General features: G+C 41.6%; 1 protein-coding gene across 1 annotated transcript in view; it reads right to left on the reverse strand.

Moving 5' to 3' along the window:
* The window catches only part of TGFBI (transforming growth factor beta induced), a 36,650-nt gene that overhangs the window by 1,116 nt on the left and 14,560 nt on the right, over window positions 1-20,974 (reverse strand). The window contains exons 3-16 of the mRNA XM_084637011.1: window positions 17,272-17,336; window positions 15,479-15,636; window positions 14,222-14,386; window positions 12,978-13,124; window positions 12,017-12,158; window positions 10,272-10,484; window positions 9,402-9,539; window positions 8,966-9,111; window positions 8,400-8,536; window positions 7,452-7,582; window positions 3,887-4,011; window positions 3,444-3,546; window positions 2,479-2,558; window positions 1,284-1,308 (exon numbers count right to left, since the gene is read on the reverse strand). Coding sequence (XP_084493137.1) covers window positions 1,284-1,308; window positions 2,479-2,558; window positions 3,444-3,546; window positions 3,887-4,011; window positions 7,452-7,582; window positions 8,400-8,536; window positions 8,966-9,111; window positions 9,402-9,539; window positions 10,272-10,484; window positions 12,017-12,158; window positions 12,978-13,124; window positions 14,222-14,386; window positions 15,479-15,636; window positions 17,272-17,336 — 1,775 coding nt within the window. The remainder of the gene's footprint in view (window positions 1-1,283; window positions 1,309-2,478; window positions 2,559-3,443; window positions 3,547-3,886; window positions 4,012-7,451; window positions 7,583-8,399; window positions 8,537-8,965; window positions 9,112-9,401; window positions 9,540-10,271; window positions 10,485-12,016; window positions 12,159-12,977; window positions 13,125-14,221; window positions 14,387-15,478; window positions 15,637-17,271; window positions 17,337-20,974) is intronic.

The following is a 20,974-nucleotide window of genomic DNA, read 5'->3' on the forward strand; positions in this document are numbered from 1 at the left end:
ATACAATGCACAGAAACGTTTAAATTCCATCTTCCCCTGGATTCACACAATATAATAAATCTCACTTGGACAGAAATCAGTAGCCAGCCATATACATTTGCTATTGCTTTTGCTCTGTGCTCATATGGTTCTAGTCAAGTCAGTAGAAGGATTCCCACTGATTTTAATAGGCTCTTGGTTATGCTCACAGTGCATGTTTTGGGCTTGTTCCTGAGAGGCAGTGAGCACTTACAACTTCCACTGATTGCACAGGGAGTTGCAGGTGTTCAAAGCCTCTCAAGGATCTGGTCCTTTAAGTCCAATAAAAGGAGGTAACCGCGCTATTTCTGATCTGCATTTCCCATTTATTGGAACATCATTAATACTAAGCTTGCAGTTGCATGGTGGCACCTTGGTCTCTTCTGTGGCACACAAACAGTTTAGTCTCCAGAGGCCTGGAATGCCTTAGTCTAACCCAAGTTATTGGGCTCAATATAATGGCAACTGGGTGAAATTTAAATGGCCTGTGATATACAGAAGTCAGATAAGATGATCGAGTGGTTCCATCTAACCTTAAACTCTATGAAATAAAACTTCGATAGCAGATGGTCTGGCCTTGTAACACCTACAGTAGGTGACTACACACCAGCATCATGGTGGGTAGGAAAGTATTAAGGATCCCTTTAGAGCAGGGATCAGCAACCTTTGTCACGCGGCCCATTAGGGAAAGCAGCTGGTAGGCCAAATCGGTTTGTTTACCTGCCGTGTCCGCAGGTTCAGCTGATCGCAGTTCCCACCAGCTGTAGTTCACCGTTCCAGGCCAATGGGGGCCGTGGGAAGAGGTGGCCTGGCCCGCGCCGCTTCCTGCAGCTCCCATTGGCCTGGAGCAGCGAACCGCGGCCAGTGGGAGCTGCGATCAGCCATACCTGTGGATGCTGCAGGTAAACAAACTGTCCCGGCATGCCAGTGGCTTTCCCTGACAGGCTGCATGCCAAAGGTTGCCGATACCTGCTTTAGAGGATGATAGTGCAACTCTTATTGCAGGTTCCACATGGATTTTTTTTTTCAGCACTTATGAAATAGGTCAAAGGCAGCCTAAAAGTGCATGTTTATTGGGGGAGGGATTGATTTAAAGTGATAAGTGGAAGTTGGTGACACGTAGAGTTCCATGAGCACAGTAGCAAACGGAGAACTATTTGACTCCTAAAGGGGAAAGTTATTCCATTGGTTTAAAAAAACAGAGGGCTAGTAAAATTGGAAATATCCCAGAGAATACAAGAGAGAAAGGAAGATGTGTTATTTACCTAGCCGAGCACTCCTCTGGGAAACCTGTAAGAAAAGAATATTTAAAAACAAAATAAATTCTGACTCTTATCTATATTGGATAGCAACTAATCAATCAATATTTTCCAAGTATACTGAACAGAACTGGTCAAAATGTTTGAAACTATCAGCAAAAAGGATTTGTTGAAAAATAAAAGCCATTTTTTAAATTGGCTTGAATATCAAAGCCTCAGCAGCAATAGCTTGAGCAGAATACAACTGCATCCTGCGTTCAGTGATGTGAGCTGCAGGAAGCACGTTACACTAGCTCTTCAAAGACAAATGCGGACTTCCTAGCTTTGTTTGGGTACAAGGGAAGGTACTGACTATGATGGCTAAGGTAGCAATCCTGAACAGGCTTCTGCAAGTACTTAAACTTTATACACTGAGACTTCAATGGATGATTGTTCACAATTGTTAAGCACCTGCCTTTTTAGGATCAAGCTCTAAAGTCCTACATGATTGGGGTCCTGGTTACCTGAGAGACCTCTCCCATTGTCTACCACCAGGGCCATAGAGATCAGCTGGGGAGTTAGAGATTTTTAGAGTGTGCCATCAAGTGGCTGGTGGAAAGGCATTCTCAGCAGAAGGTCCCACAATTATGGAATTCCTTGCCCCAGTGCGCTAAAAAAACCCTCAATCTGTAAGTGGCAAGGATCAGTGCCAGGTCCATCTCCTCTCCAAGGCATTTTCCTGAGGGGAGGTCTGAGGTAGTTATGGGGTATGATACATAGTTTAATGTTGGATAAGAATCTCCCATTGGCCAACAAGTTAAACATGTTTCTTTCTGGTTATTACTTCTACAGCTACAATTCTCTAGGAGTGCCTGGCACATTACAAACAAATGCAGAGGGGAAGCTCCCTGCAGTAGAGAACTTACTGGATCTGAACAAAGGAGCAGGGGAAATGGTGTAATAATTACATTTGAATATAACATATGCTATTGAGGTTTGGCATGTGTCTTACAGCACCAGGATTTTATCTGCAGTATGTTATGAAATGTTTTTTTTTTTTTTTTAATTGTAAGCAAGAAAGAGAAGACTGCTCAGGGTCCAGAGTGTTATGTGATTAGTATTTTCTTAAATCAAAAACTGAATAAATATAATGATCCTTAAAAATTGTTAATAGGTTTGTAATTTCAAGAGTGTCCCAATACATGGGCTAAATGTTGTTTACCTTGGATAATGCAGATGCCTGTTTGAAGATTTCTAGCGCAGGATCTGCGGGCTCATCTCCTCTTTCTTGAGGCCTAAAAGCTGTGGGTGTAATTAAATCATCATTAATATAGAGACTAAGAATATTTCCTGCTTCCCTCTACTAGTGTTCTGTATATCTAGGCATGAAATCACAATCACACATCAATACAACAGCACCCACTGAATTATAATACTTACTAGGTCATCCCCCGTCTTCAGATAGCCAAGCAAGCAATGGTCCCGCAGCTTGTTCTGAGTAACTTGGGTTGATTTGAACTATTCCTGTGACAGCCCATTCTCTACTGTACTTTAATTGATGCATACATAACAATAGACAGATAGTCCCACTTTACAAAGTTGTTCACTGTAGCCGATAGCTGTATAGTCACTACACTACCATTAGCTCCTTCAGAGCAGGAGCACAATATACAAAGGCCCTGATTCATCCCTGGTCAGGACCGCTCTTGAGACGTTAAAGAGAAGCATACGCTTAAATTCCACTGACTTCAGCAGGACTGCCTACATGTTTAAAGCTAGGCACATGCTTATGTAGCTTTCTGAACTAGGACCAAACTTAATAGAACCCAGATGAACAGATTTCAACTGTGACACCATATGTGGTTAAAATATATTAAAAACCACTGGATATGGATATTTTATAGTGTAGCTGCATTGTGTAAAATGAACAGACTATATGACTGATGGTATATTGCACAGATGCTCACAAAGTATCAAAAATTGTACCTATTCTGCTAGCAGAACTTAAAGAACTAGTATATTTGCTATAGCAAATACAGCTATACAAATTTTGCTTCCTAATAAACCTGCACAGAATACCCCTTCTCTTAGCTTCTGCAGAGAAAATGTATTTCCTTTTATAAACTGTGCAAAACATCAGTGAAATTCCTAGCCAGCAGCTTTATATATTTAGAAATGTTGACCTACCTGGAGGTTGTAAGACAGCATTCACAGCATAAATCACACCATTAGTGGCCATGATATCAGTTTCGGCAACAGGTTCCTTGTTGACATTTACTACATTGTTTTTCTGGAAGGGGAGAAAAAGTGAAACCACCATTTAATGGATGGGACAACCCCCCCCCCCCCACCCCCAAACCTCTACAATAAAGTTAGCCTGTATTCTCCGTAGAAGGCTTTTCCTGAGATCTCAAAACAGAGGTTATTATTTCAAGACCATCTGCTTCCTGAGGTTACAAACATCTCTCCGCTAGGAACCAGTGATGCCATTTAGTGAGAGCATATGTCCATTTGGAAGCTGTTTTGACATCGTGCAAGTGAGCATAACCATATTGTGGAAAAAAAAAAAAAAAAGCAAAAAACAAAAAACCCACAAGGAAATCCCGAAACCCCCCCCCACACAAACTTACAGCGGTGACTTCAATTTTATCACCCTGCAGAGACTTCAATCTCACAAGAGCTCCAACTGCTGCACTGACCAAGATTTCATCCCCAATATGGTACTTCAAAATGGTCGCAAGTTCTTTAGCATTACCTGCCAGAAGAAACATTTACAGAACAATGTTACAGCTTTTCCCCTATACACGGTCATAGTTTTAAGAGGTAAATGCCATATGCACAATCAGGTGGGTGAGATAATATTTTCTCATCTTTTATTAAAGGACATCTCACCACCTGGTGTCTCTAATATCCCAGGGCCAGCATGGCTACACCACCACTGCACGTGCATATAAAGTCACTTCACCCTCTACTGAAATCCAATCACCTCCGACATCAAATGGAAAAGATCATCGATTGTTCAAAGCACAGAGGCAATCTGGGGAGGTAAAATGTAAATATCCTAGCTGGAACTGGTTAGAACTTCAGGGTTAACACTCAGCTGTACAGAAAGGCCCCTGGGATCTTCAACCACAAGCAGGCCTAGAGCTGTGCAAACAGCGGATTTTCTTCTGTCTGGTGACCAAAGCTGGAGGTGGAGCGGGGCGGAAGAAAATAAAAATAAAAAAAACGTGCGTTTCGGATTGAGCCCATACAAAAAATTCAAAGCAATTTAAACAATTTTTTTTTAAATGAAAAGAGATTAATTCCAGATCAAAACGTTTTACTTGATTCAAACCCAAGTGTGTAATTTTGAGTTTTTCTAAAACTTTTTAAAATAAAATTGAAGCAAAATTCTAAACAAAGATTTTTGCTTGCAGTTGAAAAATTGAGGTTTTATTTTTTAAAAAGGTGAAAAAAAACATTTCAACCTAAACAATTTGGTGAATGGACACAAATTCGCAAAACGTTTCAGTCGACCCAAAACTGCAACTTTTGGGAAAGGGTTAAAAAAAAAAAAAGTTTTAGCTGGAAAACATCAACCAACTTCAGTCAAGACCAGTTTATGGTCCAAAAAATAGGTCAGTAGTGCAGTGCCCTCAAACCCCATGCAGAGGTGTTGGGTCAATGGTCACTCGTTGATATTTCCTACTACTTCCAGTACAGATCAGTCCCGCCCGTGCTTAATTTATGAAATCTAACATGACGACAACCCGGAGCCACTCCCAGTCACTTAGAAGATGAGGGGCATACTGAAAAACTCTCCAAAATTAAGGTGTTTCTTTATATTATTTGCTTTATTTCCTGGTATTGACTGGGTTTAAAAAAAAAAAAAGGAAGAACTCCGAGAATCTTGCCTGCTAGTTCACATATCAGAGTTGCCGATACTAATGTTACTTTAAAATAGATACAAAGCTTGCTCGTAATGAGCTAAATTGTAGCACTGGAGAGTCACTATTTTCACGGAACCAGAGTTTACAGACCTTGGTATCACAGACTCTGATCCAAACCCCACTGACGTCAAACAGGAATCTCTCTATTGAATTCACTAGGCTTTGGATCAGGCCCTGGAAGAACTAAGTTGGTGTATTCCTCGCAGTCTGTTTCCTGGTTAGCCAGAGGGTGGAGCAATAGTGGACATCAATCTCTCTCATTTCTCCTTAGAGATGCAGTGCCAACAACTAAACTCTAGGTCAGGCAGAACATGTGATGCTAAGGGCCAGATTTATCAAGGTATTCAGGCACCTAACTTCCACTGATTTTAATGAGAGTTAGGCACCTAAATCCATTTAAAAATCTGGGCCTTGGTCCAAAATGAAAGAAGCCCATCTAGCAAGATGTATATTTTATTTCAGCAGCTTCATCTCAATAAGCAGCAAATCTTTTCCTCTGTGGTCCATGTGAGTCAGTTCACACTCATATCCTCACCAGCACGATTCACTTCACCTTCAGAACCATAAGCTAAATATTTGCTTTGAAAGACCAAGAACATTTCAAGCACTCATGTCTGGGATATTTCACCCGTAGAGCTGGTTACAGTAGTTGCAAAAATAGATGTGAAATATTTATACACAAACACTAGAATGACTGCACAGGCCGACGTAATAGATTACTGCTCCATGCACTTAAAAGGATAGCCAGCTACCATACACAGATGCTTTACAGATTATGTCGTCAGTGTTTGGTTGGGTTTTAAATGAATAATTAGCATTCTTTCCAAACCACAGCCATTTTTTAACTCAAAAAGGGACAACATTCTGTTGCTTACACAGAAAATGGCTGTAAAAGTTCCCATACTTTTTCCATGTCATGTCTGCAAGCCTGTGCTTTACAGCTGTGGTTCTCAACCAGGGGTCCGGGCCCTCTGGGGGGCGGGGCGGGGGTTGGCACAAGCAGGCTTCAGGGAGCCCACCAAGCAGGGCCAGTGTTAGACTCGCTGGGGCCCGGAGTGGAAAGCCAAAGCCCCACCGCAAGGGTCTGAAGCCTGAGGTCCTAAGCCCCATCACCTGGGCTTGAAGTTGAAGCCTGAGCCTCTGGGATAGCTCAATGGTTTGAGCATTGGCCTGCTAAACCCAGGGTTGTGAGTTCAATCCTTGAGGGGGCCATTTAGGGATCTGGGGCAAAAATCAGGGATTGGTCCTGCTTTGAGCAGGGGGTTGGACTAGATGACCTCCTGAGGCCCCTTCCAACTCTGAGATTCTATGATTCTATGAATGTAGCTTCATGGGGCACCCTGTTGCTTGGGGCCCCAGGCAATTGCCCAGTTTGCTACCCCCTAATGCTGTCCCTGCTTTTATATGCAGAAAAAAAAAAAAACCAGTTGGGGCACTCGTGGGCCATGGAGTTTTTAGAATATGTTGAGGGAGGCCTCAGAAAGAAAGAGGTTGAGAACCCCTGCTTTACAGGGCATCAGTCTCCTCCCGGTCTTTATCTTTTCCTAGTCCAAAATATCGGTCTCTTATCGCCAGATTTGTTTTCTTCTTTCCCTGCTATTTTATATATAAATATAAAAAAAAAAAAACACTCAGTTTGGGGTAGGACTCTGCCTGATAAATGCTTGGATAGGAATCATTTTCCATCTGCAATATTAAACACTTCTTTCCACACCCATGCAAAACCTGGTTGTTAAAGCGTCATGAAAAGAGGGCGCAATGATCCTTCTGCCATATACGTTTACTGTGCAGCAGACAGGCATGCAGACTTCAGGCAGGCTCATAGTTCTTGCACAGTCGGCATGTGAGGACCAGAGACCTCAAGTGCCAACAGCATTGCTAGAAACACCATGGACAGGGGAAGCAATTGTGATTCCATGGTTCCAACCAGTCTACACTGGCCAGAAGAGCTAAGCCCAGGCAGGGGAGTGTTCCCTGCAGGCTCTGAACAATCCTAACAGATGCCATTGTATCCCAAATGTTCCCAGAGACCTTGTATCTGCCTCACTAGAAAATTTAAGGCCACTTTTTGATGCCTGCTGGACAGATCACAAGCTTTCTGTTGGTGCATGGCATATGAGTTGGTTATGTAGGACAAGAGCTTTCAATGGATAAGGAGACACACAAATTTTAAGGATCAAAGAATGTGATATTGAAGGCATATTTATCCTGGTCAGCCCTTCAACATTACACAACATTAAAAATCATATCTATGGATATTTACCCATAAGTTTGTTCAGTTCCCCTTGTGGCATAGCTTGGAAAGCTTCGTTTGTTGGAGCAAACACCGTGAAGGTACCTGGCCTATTTAATGTCTCCATTAGACCTGCAGATTGGATGGCAGCCACCAACGTACTGCAAGACACACACAAAACACAGTTGTAGGCAGTGCTTAATTTGTAATGAAAGAAGTGCCAGGGCTTAAGCAATTTTTTTACATTCATAACTGATGCAGCAAGCCCAGAGGTGCCAGGGCTAGAAGCTGCCAAGCACAGAGGTGCCGGGGCTCAGCCTGAGCAAGCCATGGCACAACACACTGGTTGTAGGCTTCGCTAGTTTAAACCTACATTTATCATTATTCTAATGGCAGATACATTCAGCTAAAGAGTAACTGTTGTAGTTATTTTCAAGAAGAATTATAATGTTAAAGATACAAAATACAATAGGTTCTGGCAAATAATGTAACTGAAAACTTAAGGCCTAATCCAAAGTCCACTGAAGTCAATGGCAGTCTTTCCCTGGGGCTTTGAATCACATTCTTACTGTATTAACCTACAGATGATTCTTCTTTTAGATCCCAATCCAGCTCCCACTGAGTTGGTCTAAGGTCCTTTGATAATTTGAAACAAGGAACAAATTGGGGGACACAATAGAAATATTCTGGACTCACTTGGTACTTAAAAGAATTTTAAACCCCATTTTTATTTTAAAAGTTTTGCTGCTTATAATTTAGCAAGACATGCATTTAGATGCTTTTTCATTAACAAATTATATAGTAATGACTTCAATCCATAGCTAATTGGAATTGCTTTGACAGCTCTGCCGCTACTGCAAGACTAACAGCAAGAACAAAATGTCACCTAGTCTATTCTATATGGGTTCTGATATTGTGCTCATCATCACACTATCGGAGCACTTTCCATAAGGTGCATTAAGCAATGTGACTACACACGTGAAACGTTGGTCTGCCTTTAGAACATCCATGACTGTTCCTACTGGTGGAGTCAGCATTTTATCCACTGTAAACAAGGTGCCAAACCTTCCTCTCCTGTCATGGGCAGCAATACAGACGTTTTCAATGCAGAGGTTCTGCAAGTATAAACACAGACAAAATAAATTAAAATACATTTCAAGGGATAGAATATTTTAATTGTTACATTGTTTGTTTGTATTTTTCACTTTGATACTACATTCAAGTTAACTTTTTTATATTATATAAATTAGCCCTTAGCAGGCTTGCATATGTATAACTAAGGGCACCATTTGGCCTCCAGAATCTTTGCTACAGATGACGGATGAGAAAGAATACAGCCTGACTCTCAGATCCCAAACTGAGTTTGCAGATCTGCCTTGAGATCCTGGCCCCGTTGAATTCAATGGAAGAAATCCCATTGACTTCACTGGGACCAGAATTTCACCCCTGATGTGTTATCAGTGAGACACTAATAACAGAGCAACAGCCCTTCTAGAGCAATAATACTGTATCAGACTAAGAAAGAGAGTTAGACAGACACTCACATTGCGGTATACAAAAACTCTCAGTTCTTTGCCACCCAGAGTTTCTAGCTTCTGTCCATGGTAAAGATATTTAGAAGAAAGCTGTTCTTTAAGAATGTGATCTAGAAGCAAACTCTTCGTGTTCTGGTTCATAGGAGGAGTCCCATCTGCAGCAAAAAGCATTTCAACACATAGGGACTCATTTTAACACAATCATTAAGACTCTACAAGGATCTAAACAATAAATATGGTATCTGGATCGCCTTTCAGTTTCAAAGCCACTCTAGCAAAACCAGCTTAAGTGAGAGAGAGGGGACGTGTGTGTGCACACACACACCCCTCAATGAAGAAAGCAATCATTAACAATAGTAAAAATCTGGCATATAACTCTGGTTCCTCCCGGAAGTGGGTCTGTGATAAGAACCAATGGAACGTATAGAAGATTTCCAAAGTTTACCTTTGAACGCAATGTTTACTGGGGCAAGAAGCGTCACACGCTCATTTCCAGTGAGATGAGAGCTGAGATCAGCTTGTCTAAAAAGGTCAATAGACGTTGAAACATCAGATTCTTTTCCTAACTCAAACAAAGTTTTAGCTAAAGAAAAAAAAAAAGGAACAGAAATCACTTGTTAAAACCATATTAAATGCTTCAACAAATTTGTTTCAGCATGGACTACCATCTATTTGTAATTAGAAGTACATACTAATGAGCAATGCATATTGCTGGAAAGCAAATGGATGCAAAAAAAGGATCAAGTAAGAGCACTACTTATTTCCAAAGCAGTCATACTGGGATTTTCAAAACAAACACTGAATTTCAAAGGGAGTCGGATGTCCCAACTCTCTTAGGCGTCTTTGAAAGTCCCAGCCTTGATTTTTTTGACTGAATATAATACCTATCTTCTCTCTTGCCATCTGTTGAGTTATTTCCAATGAGTCCTTCATTAAAGAAGCTTAGAACTTTAAATTAGACACCCTGTTAAACTGTAATGATACAAAATTCTACTGAAAAAAGATTTCCAAAGCAGGGTTGGAGAGGAGGAACATAAGGACATCACCCATGTAAAGGTGCATGTCAACCTCCCTAAAGGATCATGAAAAACCCTGTATTTACGCATGCAGGTCAGGTAATTGGGAACTTAATGACATACATAGTTACCGAATTTGTATGTGCAAATACTGGCTTAGGTGGGCAGACATATTAGCGTGTGCACAGGCATGCTTGTTACATTGCCACGTGAAAATTCTATCACAAAATATTTTAAAACCCCACTATATGTACTGCTCAAAAACAAAAGAAATCCAGTATACAGATCAATGGTTTTACCTGAGTCTGGAATCAGCAGCTCATTAACAAAATGTACTACACCATTAACAGCTAGGACATCCTTTTCAGCAATGATAGCCCTTCCATTCAGGGTGAGTTCATCACCAGTACAGCCTACTTCCAACATGGTACCTTCCAGAGTCTCCATTGACAAGCCAGCAATAATGGCCTCAGCACACATGGCTGATTTCAATATGTGATGGTTTAACAGGTCTAGAAGAGAGAAAATGCACATGGTAAATAGAAGTGTGGAAAGCCAGCCTGGAAATTATTTGTAGTGCCTAGGAGCCCTAGTCAAGGACCACAACCCCACCGTGCTAGGCACCGTACAAAGACCAGTCCCAAAAGAGCTTACAATGATTGATAAGATTTTACAGCCTATGGACTAAGACCCCTGCAAGTGACAAAACCTGCACAAAAGGAGTAAGTCACTGTACTCGAGTTTTTATACAGGATACCATCTAGCTTTTGCTATGTTAGCGAAGATTTAGAATTGAAGGCTCCATTCTTGTCCAAGATATGGGTCTAAACACTATCCAGAGAGTTACATCAATGGAAACCTGAGGGAGCTATATTGACTTCAGTGAATTGCTCCAGATTTACTGTGCTATAGTTGAGGGTAGGATTTGGCCCGAGATATTTAACTTCTCTAGTAAAAATTAATAATCTTCTGCTGGTGATAGATAAAGGCCAGATACCAGCCTCAACTAACTCCCCTTTGAGCTACTCCATTAACCCAAAGGGATGCAGCTAGGGATCTCCCCCGCAAGTAGGCTCAGTGTTACTTCCTCTCAATCTCAGAACTTGGGGTGGGATGGCATGAATCCCAGGCTGCATAACAGCTCCTAGAGGGCCCACGAGCAGCTCAGAGACTGTTGTAACTTATACCTGGAACTGAAGCAGCCACTGGCTGGAGGGAGTGCAAAGGTGGATCTTAGCCCACTCCCCAGGTCCTACACTAAGCAGGGCTTGGCTAGATACAAGGATCCGTGTCCAGATGGCCATTCCAATGGACTGGTAGCTGTGGAACTGATCACATGAGCAAGGTAGCGTGGCCCATAATTTTATGTTCTAAAATTCATTAAGCTGCCTGGATGTTTATAGCAGGAGAAACCCGATTTTCTCTCTACACAGCAGCCCAACGAGTGCATTCGTTTTGATCCGAAGATAGTAATTCTTTTATGGCCCAAATCCTGCCCCATCCCTGTCTGGGTGCAAAGGCTGTCCTACACAGCGGAAGAGCTGCAGTTCCGCTACATGGTGTGGGCATAGATGGATGGCTCTTTGTGCGGGGCACCTTTGCCTTCTTAATGCCACAGAACAGAGTTCCCAGTACAATCACACACACTGGCTCTGTAGCAGTAAGGTAGAGCTGGAGGATTGGTTGCTTTGTGTGTCTGATTTTTCCCCCCACTCAGGCAGAGATTTCTAAAGGAGTTTGTAGTCCAACTCCCGAACACCTTTGGAAATCTCAGCCTCAATTCCCCTGTGAACTAGCTGTGTGCTCTGGGGACTGCATGGCTTCCTCTCTTTCCCCCCAAGGAGTTCTCCTATGCACAGCTTGGTGCAGCATGCGGACCTTAAGTTCCCTGTGTTTTGTCCTAAAGAAAAGGCTGCACCATCTAGGGTTAAAAAAAATAATAATAATAATGTCAAGTGGATTATTCCAGCCTATCTCAGGACATATCAAGGGTCAGTTCTCTTACTTTTCTACCTTTCAACACACTTGGTAAACGGTCATTTACCTTTGAGAGCTTCTGGGTCCCCAAGGATCCTGTTCAGTGTTTCTTGTGGGATCTTCTCAAAGGCTTCATTAGTTGGAGCCAAGAGTGTGAATTGGCCATCACTTTCTAACAAGGTATTAAGATCAGACGCAGCCACAGCAGCCTTTAAAGAAATGGGAAGAGAGAGGCTAGAATGCGCTCAACAAGAACACAAAGAAGGAAAAACGTTCCCCCCTCCCCCCCCCGAATCCAGACAAGGGCTAAGGAGCAGACTTTTAAAAGCATCTGGTGCCTATCTGCATTCATAGGCACCTAAATACCTTTTCTTAAAAATCTGGCCCTATGTACTTAGCAGCATCTTACCCTTCAGGCAGGCAATCTTTGGAACACATCAGGTGGCAGGGGCGGACTTAGGGCTTGCTCCAATACCTATTGAAGTCAATGGAAAGGATCCCAGTGACTTCAAACGGCACTGGCTCAGCTCCTTAACCTGGTTAACTGGGAAATGCCAATTTATGTTTAAATGTTAAAGTTCAATGTATAAGATGTGCATTAACAATTAATATTTTAAGTTGGCATTTATTAAATCAGTTGGGTCAATGTTTCTGAACAGTAACATCTAATGCCAGGATTTTCAAAAGGAAATAAGGGAGTTAGGCCTGGTGCACATTTAAAAAGTTTTACCAAAATAACTGTCAGTAAGCGGTGTGATTTTTTTATTGACGTAGTTAAGCCAGTAAAGGCCTCTGTGTAGACACAGTTATACCAGTACATGATGCTTTATACTGGTATAGATTCCAAATCAGAATAAGCTATATCAGCATAAGTAGTTTGCTGGCAAAGATAAAACAGCAAAACTTCAAAGTGCAGACAAGTCCTTGGTTACGTACATCCTATTGAAATTCAGTGGGAGTTGGACACCTTTGAAAATCATGAATGAAAGCATAAACAAACATGCTGTAAAGCCTTGAGATGAACTCACCCGAAGAGTTTCAAGATTTTCATTGGTCTCAACGATTTGCTGAATAGTGTTTGTTGTGGTGGCGATGACTTTATCTATCAGATGGACCACTCCATTGGTGGCATGATGGTCTGCTTTCAAAAGTCTGGCACAGTTCACGGTCACAATCTGCAGAGGAAACGATCCAGAGGGGACAGAGTTCAATTAATTAAAAAACAAAAACTTAAAAACCCCACAATCCACAAACTGCATTACTACTAGGAGAAGTTAAAGAAACATATGTAGAGAGGGTGCCATGCTATTAATCATCAGGAAGCAACAGTGTCTTTCTGTGCAACTGCTCTCAGGAGCTCTTTTACAAACCATTCCTCTCTAGGTAACTCTACGGTTTACTGCATCTGAAACTTAACAGCATGCAGTATGGTTAACCAGTCCCAATATACAGGAAATAAAAAACACATTACCAGCCAAGCTAAAATTGTACTGTACTATAGGCCCCACCCTTACTCGAATGAGTAATCCAGTGACTTCAGTTTACTTGTAAATAAGAATTACGCAGGTAAATAAGGGTTGCAGGCTCAGGCCCTATATCTAGAAAGATGCCATTCATTTATATTTTAAATAAGTGGTTACCCTTTATAATAGTGACAAACTGCAGTGTGATTATGCTTTATAATACCTGTAATTACCACTAATTCATATATGCTAGAAGGCTAGCTACAGAATAAATCTAATTGCCTTTTAGTTTCATATTTAATACTGTTATGACTCTGAAGTTATACTTTTCAATAAATGCTCCTAGTATATAGTTCTGTCATCAGAAGCTTAAAACACATTTGACATAATTATACTTCAGCAAAACTGCTCTCACTATAGTATGAAGTAAGAGCAAATACATATCAGCATGCTTACCAGAGTGTAACATTTACTGCATCATCATCATCTATGGATCGATCTGTGTATAAAAATTCTATACAAGCACCTTGTGCACCTATACACCAATATCTGCTCAGGTAATTTGAGGCTCAATCGTGTGACATGCAGAGTGCCTTCAATTCTCATGGAGGTCAATGGACACTGATCACCTTCCTGTATCGGACCCTCTTCCTCAGAGTTTTTGGTCTCTTTATTATTAATATTTTACAAAAAAAAAGATACAGTATAAGAATTCTGGGGCCACTGGCATAGCTCCATTGACTTGGATCAGTTTACTCCATTTGGGGATCTGGCCCCCGTTGTTACAGTAGTACAAGTAATTCACTTACTCCGTTAGGATAGTGGTGGATCTGGAGATCAATATTCTGGTACATTGAAGGAAGGGATGTTCCATGTTTCAGCTCATCTGTTAGGACCCGTCTGTTCACCATATGGTAGCGAAGAGCATTTAGCAGTTCAATGTTAACGTTACTGACCAATGAATCCAACATTTCCTGAAAATAAGCAAAAAATAAGCAAAAAAAAAAAAGTAATTTTCAGGCAAATTTTTAAGTGTCATTAAATCTAGTGTAAACAGAATTTCTTCAATAGCAGGAGCCCTGATATTGCACAGGGATCTTCCAGCATGGATCTTGACTCCCAAATGGATTTCCACAGCATTCCATGCCACTGTAAAGTTCCCTGGCAACATCTTTCAGTAATCGGTCTATTGAAATTTTGTTGAGGAAAGCTATTGATCTAAATAGAAGCCAGTGAATGAATACTTCAAATGTCTGTTTTAAAATGAAAGTTGGGCAAACCTAAAGGACATGTTTGTCTTCGACTTTAAAACCATAACTTTCATGTAGAACTAGCCATAACTTTGTATGTGTCTCACCATAAGCTTTCATTTAGGATCATCATTTGTATTGTGGTAGCTCCTAGGAAGTCTACAAACAAGGACTGGAGCGCCATTGTGCTAGGCACAGCCGGTGCACGTAATGAAAAGATGGTCCCTGGCCCAATATCTGTTTATTTACTGTTAAAGTGTACACATTTGGCATAGTCTTAGCAGACTAGGTGAACGAGTCTGAATTCTCTCCCATTCCTAGGCTCTCTGGCTCAGGCACTCTGGTGTGACTTGTGGTGAATGCTTTTTCCCATAATGTGTAATTGAACTATGGAACTCACTGTTACATGACATCATTGAGGTCAAGAACTCAAAGAGAGACTGGACATTTATATGGCTAACAAGAACATCCAGAGTGATCTTAATTAAAGAGCCACAAAGAATTGTGGGAGGGATATTAACACTCATGCTTCAGGGCTTCAGACATCCTCTACCTGTTAGAAATCATCATGAGACCTAACACGGGGCAGGATCGGTTACTCCAGGGTTCTTGCACCTTCCTCTGAAGCATCTGGGGCTGTCAGAGATATGATGCTGGACAAGATGGACCTAGGTCTGATCAAGCAGGGCAGTTCCTATGCTGGAAGCTTACACTGCCTCGGTCAGGGTTGTACCTATTATGCGGACAGAGGACTCAGTGCTGCGAATCTAGAAGAGTCGGGGAGAGAACAAGAAGGAAGGTGGATTTTAATCTTACAGCAGGCAAAGCAGCCCAGGCCTCATTGTTTGGGGCAAAGATTGTAAAACTTCCAGGTCCTTCAATTTCTGGTCTCAGGTTAGAGCTGTCCGAGTACAGTTGTGTGGTGGAGGCTCCAACAATCCCCAGGGTATCGTAGAGGTTTGAAAGTGGCAATGCTGAAAGAAAAAAATATCAAATTTGATAACACGGTAGCAGTTCCAGCACGCAGCCATTCCTATCTCCCTGCCCACTGCTGAATGAAAACAGAGCTGCTGGCAAAAATGTATCTGGAAATGAAACATGTCAGCGAACTCAGGCGTCAAAGGAATCGTTTGATATAGGTCTAGGTGTGCCACTCGATTTCCCATGTTTTGTCCCACCTCCCTCAAGACATAGCAGGATAGACTATAAAAATCATGCAACGTTCTGTACGCTGACACAACTTCATCCTCCATCCCTGAATTCTTCTGAAATGGTCCCCATCAAACATATATTTGTTGGTACTGGAATACTAGTTTATCCTTCGCTAATGTCCTAAAACTGGGTGAGATTCTGACCACAATTACAGCAGTATAATTGACAACCTTAAATGGAGTTACTTTGGATTTATACTGGTGTAAAATGACAGTCCAAATTGGGCCTCATGTAATTGGGGTTAGAAACTCAAGAAACAAGGAGGTTTATCAATTTCACATGGTCTGTCATTAGACCTGAGGTTTCACATTTTTCCTTGATTGTTCACATTTCGAGATGTGGGTTCACATTTTGGGGCTTAGATTTTGTACATTTTGGTCCTAGGAGATGTAAACTGTACTTCCCTGCAACTGCCGGGTACACTGTGTCTCAGGTGGCATCTCCCTGGACAGCGGTGGTACCACCTTCCCTTAGAGCCGGTCTAATCTCCCTTGGACTCCCTTAGGATCCTTCACTCTCATAAAAGCTGCCTATGGGATATACTTAACCAGTGCATCCCCTGCTACTCTAACCAAGACTGTCCATTTCCAGACCTGACTAACTGCAGGCACCCCACTAGTATGGGGACTGCAGAACCTTGTTCTGCTGCAACATCCCACCAGGTAAACTTGCCTCCCGCAGGGCACATCAATGAATATGCCTGACTGAATCCAATACAAGCAGCCTCTCCCTCTCACGAGCCCCAAATTCCACAGGGCCAGATCCTCGGCTGGTATAAATTGGCACTGTACCTTGATCTCAGCGGAGCTTCACCTATGTACGCCAGCCGAGAATTTGGTCTGCAGCATTTAAAACGAAATATTGCAACTCCCTCAGTAGCAAAAAGGTAGGGTAGGGATGTCACGCCCATGGGAATGATTAAAAGACAAAGACAAAGCAGAAACCATTTGTTACTGTATCCAGGGGATTTCCCACCTTTTTTGAGGTCACTAAACTGGATCTTCTAATCAAAATAGATCTTACTAAATTCATACTCACTGAAACAATAAGCATGGTCTGGAAGAACTGTGTGTTACAGTAGATCATTTCATATTAAATTTCCAGTAGAGTTATATTACCCACCGGAATGTGTATTTTCTAACAGCCAAACTACCTTAACTTAGAATAAATTGCGTTTGATCGTTTTAAGTGGATAGAACATTTCTGTCAAAACTTGGCATGTACTGGAGCTGATGGGCCCCATAACTTAGTGCTCCGCTTGGTGGGTCTGCCCTTTCCACAGAGAGGCGTGTATAAAAATCACACATAATGCCCAAGAATCAAATTTACTTTGAATAACTGTCTATGCTAGAGCTGTAGAATTATGAAGCATCTATATAAATAGAACACATTTTTACCAGCTGGGCAGCCTTTTTCTCCAGGTACCTTTTCATATCCAGGGCAGCACTCGTAGCTGATCATTCTGTAATAGAACACAGACACCGCAGATAATGACAAACAGCTTTTCAATCCACATCACTTCTACCCAGGCAGCCCAAGATAATCATGGAGGGACAACTGCTGTTCTCTACATTCGACTACAGTTCCTATGTGTGTTGTGCTGAGGGCCTAAAGCAAATCCTTCCTGGCTATGTAACTAGCTATTCTTTGGGCAGGTCTACACTTAAAATACTGCACCAGTGCAGCTCATGGTTGCGGCTGGGCTGCTGTAGCACTTAAGTGAAGCTGTTCCTACTCTGGTGGGAGAGCTTCTCCCGCCAGCATGAGAGGCTATAGCTATATTGATGGGAGAAGCTCTCCTGCCGACATAGTTATACCGACCTAACCCCCAGTGTAGGCAGCACTATGTGGTTCAGGGGGGTGGATTTTTCCCCCGATATAAATCTATCTAGTGTAGACCTGACCATTATCTCTTTCAAGATTGCAAGCTTCCATCTCGGCATAAAGCAAACAACATTTCCCTTGAGGGTTTGTTCACTGCAAGCCAAATGGAGGGCTGAAAACAATCTGACAATGCCAGTTGGTAGAGTAAGAAGGTGACTGATACACAATGACCATTACAGCAAGATGAAGATTTTTATTTTATTTATTTAAAATACAAATAAGGTGACTTGCCGAAAAACAGCCTGGAACTCAAAAGTCACACTGATTCATTTAAAAAAAAATAAAAATTAAAAGTGTGTTGGATGCAAATCATACTTCTACTGTATGTAGTGACCTACCCTACAAGAGATCTATGAGTGACAGTGGATGGCAATTTAGACATGAGTTTTCAAAGAGAGATAGCAATAAGAGACCTGCCTAAATTTGGCCTTGGTTATGCATTCCTTGAAGTGTGCTACAGAGCACACGTGCAATTCAATGTTATTCGCAAGAAAATGGAGATAGAGATTCAGTCTTACATGTTCAGCACATCCATGCTGACAGTGCACCCAGACTTTTTAAGTGCTGGTCATATCACTTTGTCCTTGAGAGAGGAGAGGGACACATGAAATATACTGCTGAATCCATTTCACCTAATCAGCCAAGTGCACTTTATCCCTAAAGGAGAATTCTAGCCAAGTAGACAATTGGTGAAACACAAAATAGAAGCAGGAAACCAATTTTTTTTTCTGGCCTTAGGGCAGGTCATCATCCCTAATAACAGAGGTAAGCCGCTTGTCTGGCTGGGACCAAGTAATTATATTTCACTTGACCACACCTGGGTTTGGTCTATCCCAGTCTACTAGCCAACTGGATTTTGCTTACTCTGCATTACAGTAGGTGTATGCCCACAAGTTGGAAGCACATGCGTTCACACTGTATACTCTATCTGGTCTCCCTGCCAGCTCCACTACTGGGCTCCCGGGCCCACACCAGGGGACTGAAATTGACAAAATGTCTTCTCTTAGTTGCTCATTGTTAAGAAGTCTCATCAGTTTCAGTAGCTTAATGCTGGGTCATAACAATGGGAAAAACAGAAGGATGGTAAACAGGCATTGATTGATCTTTAACTTACACCTTAATAGCCAGTTGCTCCTCTCATATTCATGGAGGCCACGGTGTTCATCGGCATGTATCCGATGAAGTGAGCTGTAGCTCACGAAAGCTTATGCTCAAATAAATTTGTGGCACCTTAGAGACTAACAAGTCCTCCTTTTCTTTTTGCGGATACAGACTAACACAGCTGCTACTCTAAAAGGGTTCATTGTGTATTTCATTTACTGTGAAAGGGGGTGGGGGCGGTCAATGTCCCTTTATATAAACAGATCACACCTCTATAGCCCTTACATATTCACTGGAGGAGGAGGGAAGTGAGTCCTTCACTCCTTACTCATACAATCCCATATAATTAATCACTGTGCAGTATACATGACACCCCATTTTCGACCAAAATATCACATCCTAAACAACCACCTAGAGAATAGAGCAATGGCAGTTGATACATGCAATGCTAACTATTGTAGAGATAGGTTTGTAGAAGATTATAATTTAGGAGACACTCCCTCATAAGGGACAGTATTATGAACATAGCAATTTGGAGATGTACCCTGAAGACAGGGATTGGGAACACTGCACATGGCTGCATGCAGAAGTTCAGAGGTGCCTGCCAGTTTGCTTAATTAAAGTTTTATTCCTTTCCCATTCACTGGTTTGTTATTTAAATGAACCCCAAGATAGTTACAACTATACTACACTAGGGTACCAAAAGCCTACATACAGGATTCAAGTGTGGCCTCCATGCAATGTTGCTTCCTCACAGGAGGTGCAGCCATATGTTCTAGAACTAGTAATAATCACTCAGACTGTATTTCTCTTTTATAAAACCAAGAACTGAATTCTATGGGTGGGGAGGAAAAGTATAAGTCGATTGACACTGTACGCTAATATTATGACACATTTGAGGCAGAAGAAAACTCCTTTTATTAAATTTTAGTAGTTTTAATTACTTTGTTTGGCTTTGAGTTACAATGTCTCTTAAAGGGGCATCTGAAGAAGGGAGGTTTTTACCCACGAAAGCTTATGCTCAGATAAATCTGTTAGTCTTTAAGGTGCCACCGGACTCCTTGTTGTTTTAATGCATCTTAAATAATATCTGGAGCACTCAGTAACAGTCCCTTGTGTCTACTTGGTAAGGAATGAAACTGCAAATGCCAGTTCACTTTAGCACATTAAAACAAGCTATTCTGGTATCTCCTGGGCTTGTAAACCACATTTAATCACTGTTTGGATAACACGTTTTAATTCCATCATGTTTCCCCTAACAAAGCAGCCTCGTGTTTTCTTTCAGCCCTGTTGTCAGCCCAACTCTTCCCTTTAGAAAAGCCATTAGCTCATTTACACCCAAAGCTTTGCAACTTTATTAATTGCTAGAGCAGATTAGTTCACCAACTGCAGTTATTTACAATGAGTGGGAATGGAGTCTGCAATCTCTTATACACACACACTGACATGCGGGGCCTGAAAAATCACTGGAAGTGGCAAACTTACATCTACAGCAGCTGTGTAAATTACTGCAACTTGTGAACTAGTCACCGATAGCAATTAGTAAGTCCCAAGGATTTATAGCAAGGACTGAACCACTGATTGATTACAGAACTGTCGGTTTCATTTAACCTGCCTGATCTGTTATAACAAAATAATCCACCAGATCCTTACGTGGGGTCAATCAATGTAGTTGCACTGACTTATAGCCATTTATATCAACTGAGGAAGTAGCCCATTGCATGTACCACTTTACAGTTTAAGAAATAAGTGCAGGCAGAAGTGTTGTTTTCAGATCTGCCCCCTTAAGAAAATGTGTCTATGTTAAGGGGGAGGGGGTGGGGAGGGCAGGGGAATAAACAACAAACAGCAACAAACCCACAGAATTTACCAATTTACTTGTCTCTGAAGTTTGTTTTAATGGTCACCTTTACAGCTGTTAGAAGGGGACAAAACAATTTTAATTTGATCTTAGTGTCACCATAAAGAAGAAGAGCAGACACTCCTCTTACAAGATACTCTTTCCCCCTCTGCAGAATTTCAGAGTATAATTGGATTGGAGGCAAGTCTAACATTGGACCCTCAAGAACTGACTTTCAAGGAGCTGGGTTAAAAACAAACAAACCACCCCAAAAA

Source organism: Lepidochelys olivacea (genome assembly GCF_965140295.1).
Source record: "Lepidochelys olivacea isolate rLepOli2 genome assembly, chromosome: 8".
NCBI classification, from domain to species: domain Eukaryota; kingdom Metazoa; phylum Chordata; order Testudines; family Cheloniidae; genus Lepidochelys; species Lepidochelys olivacea.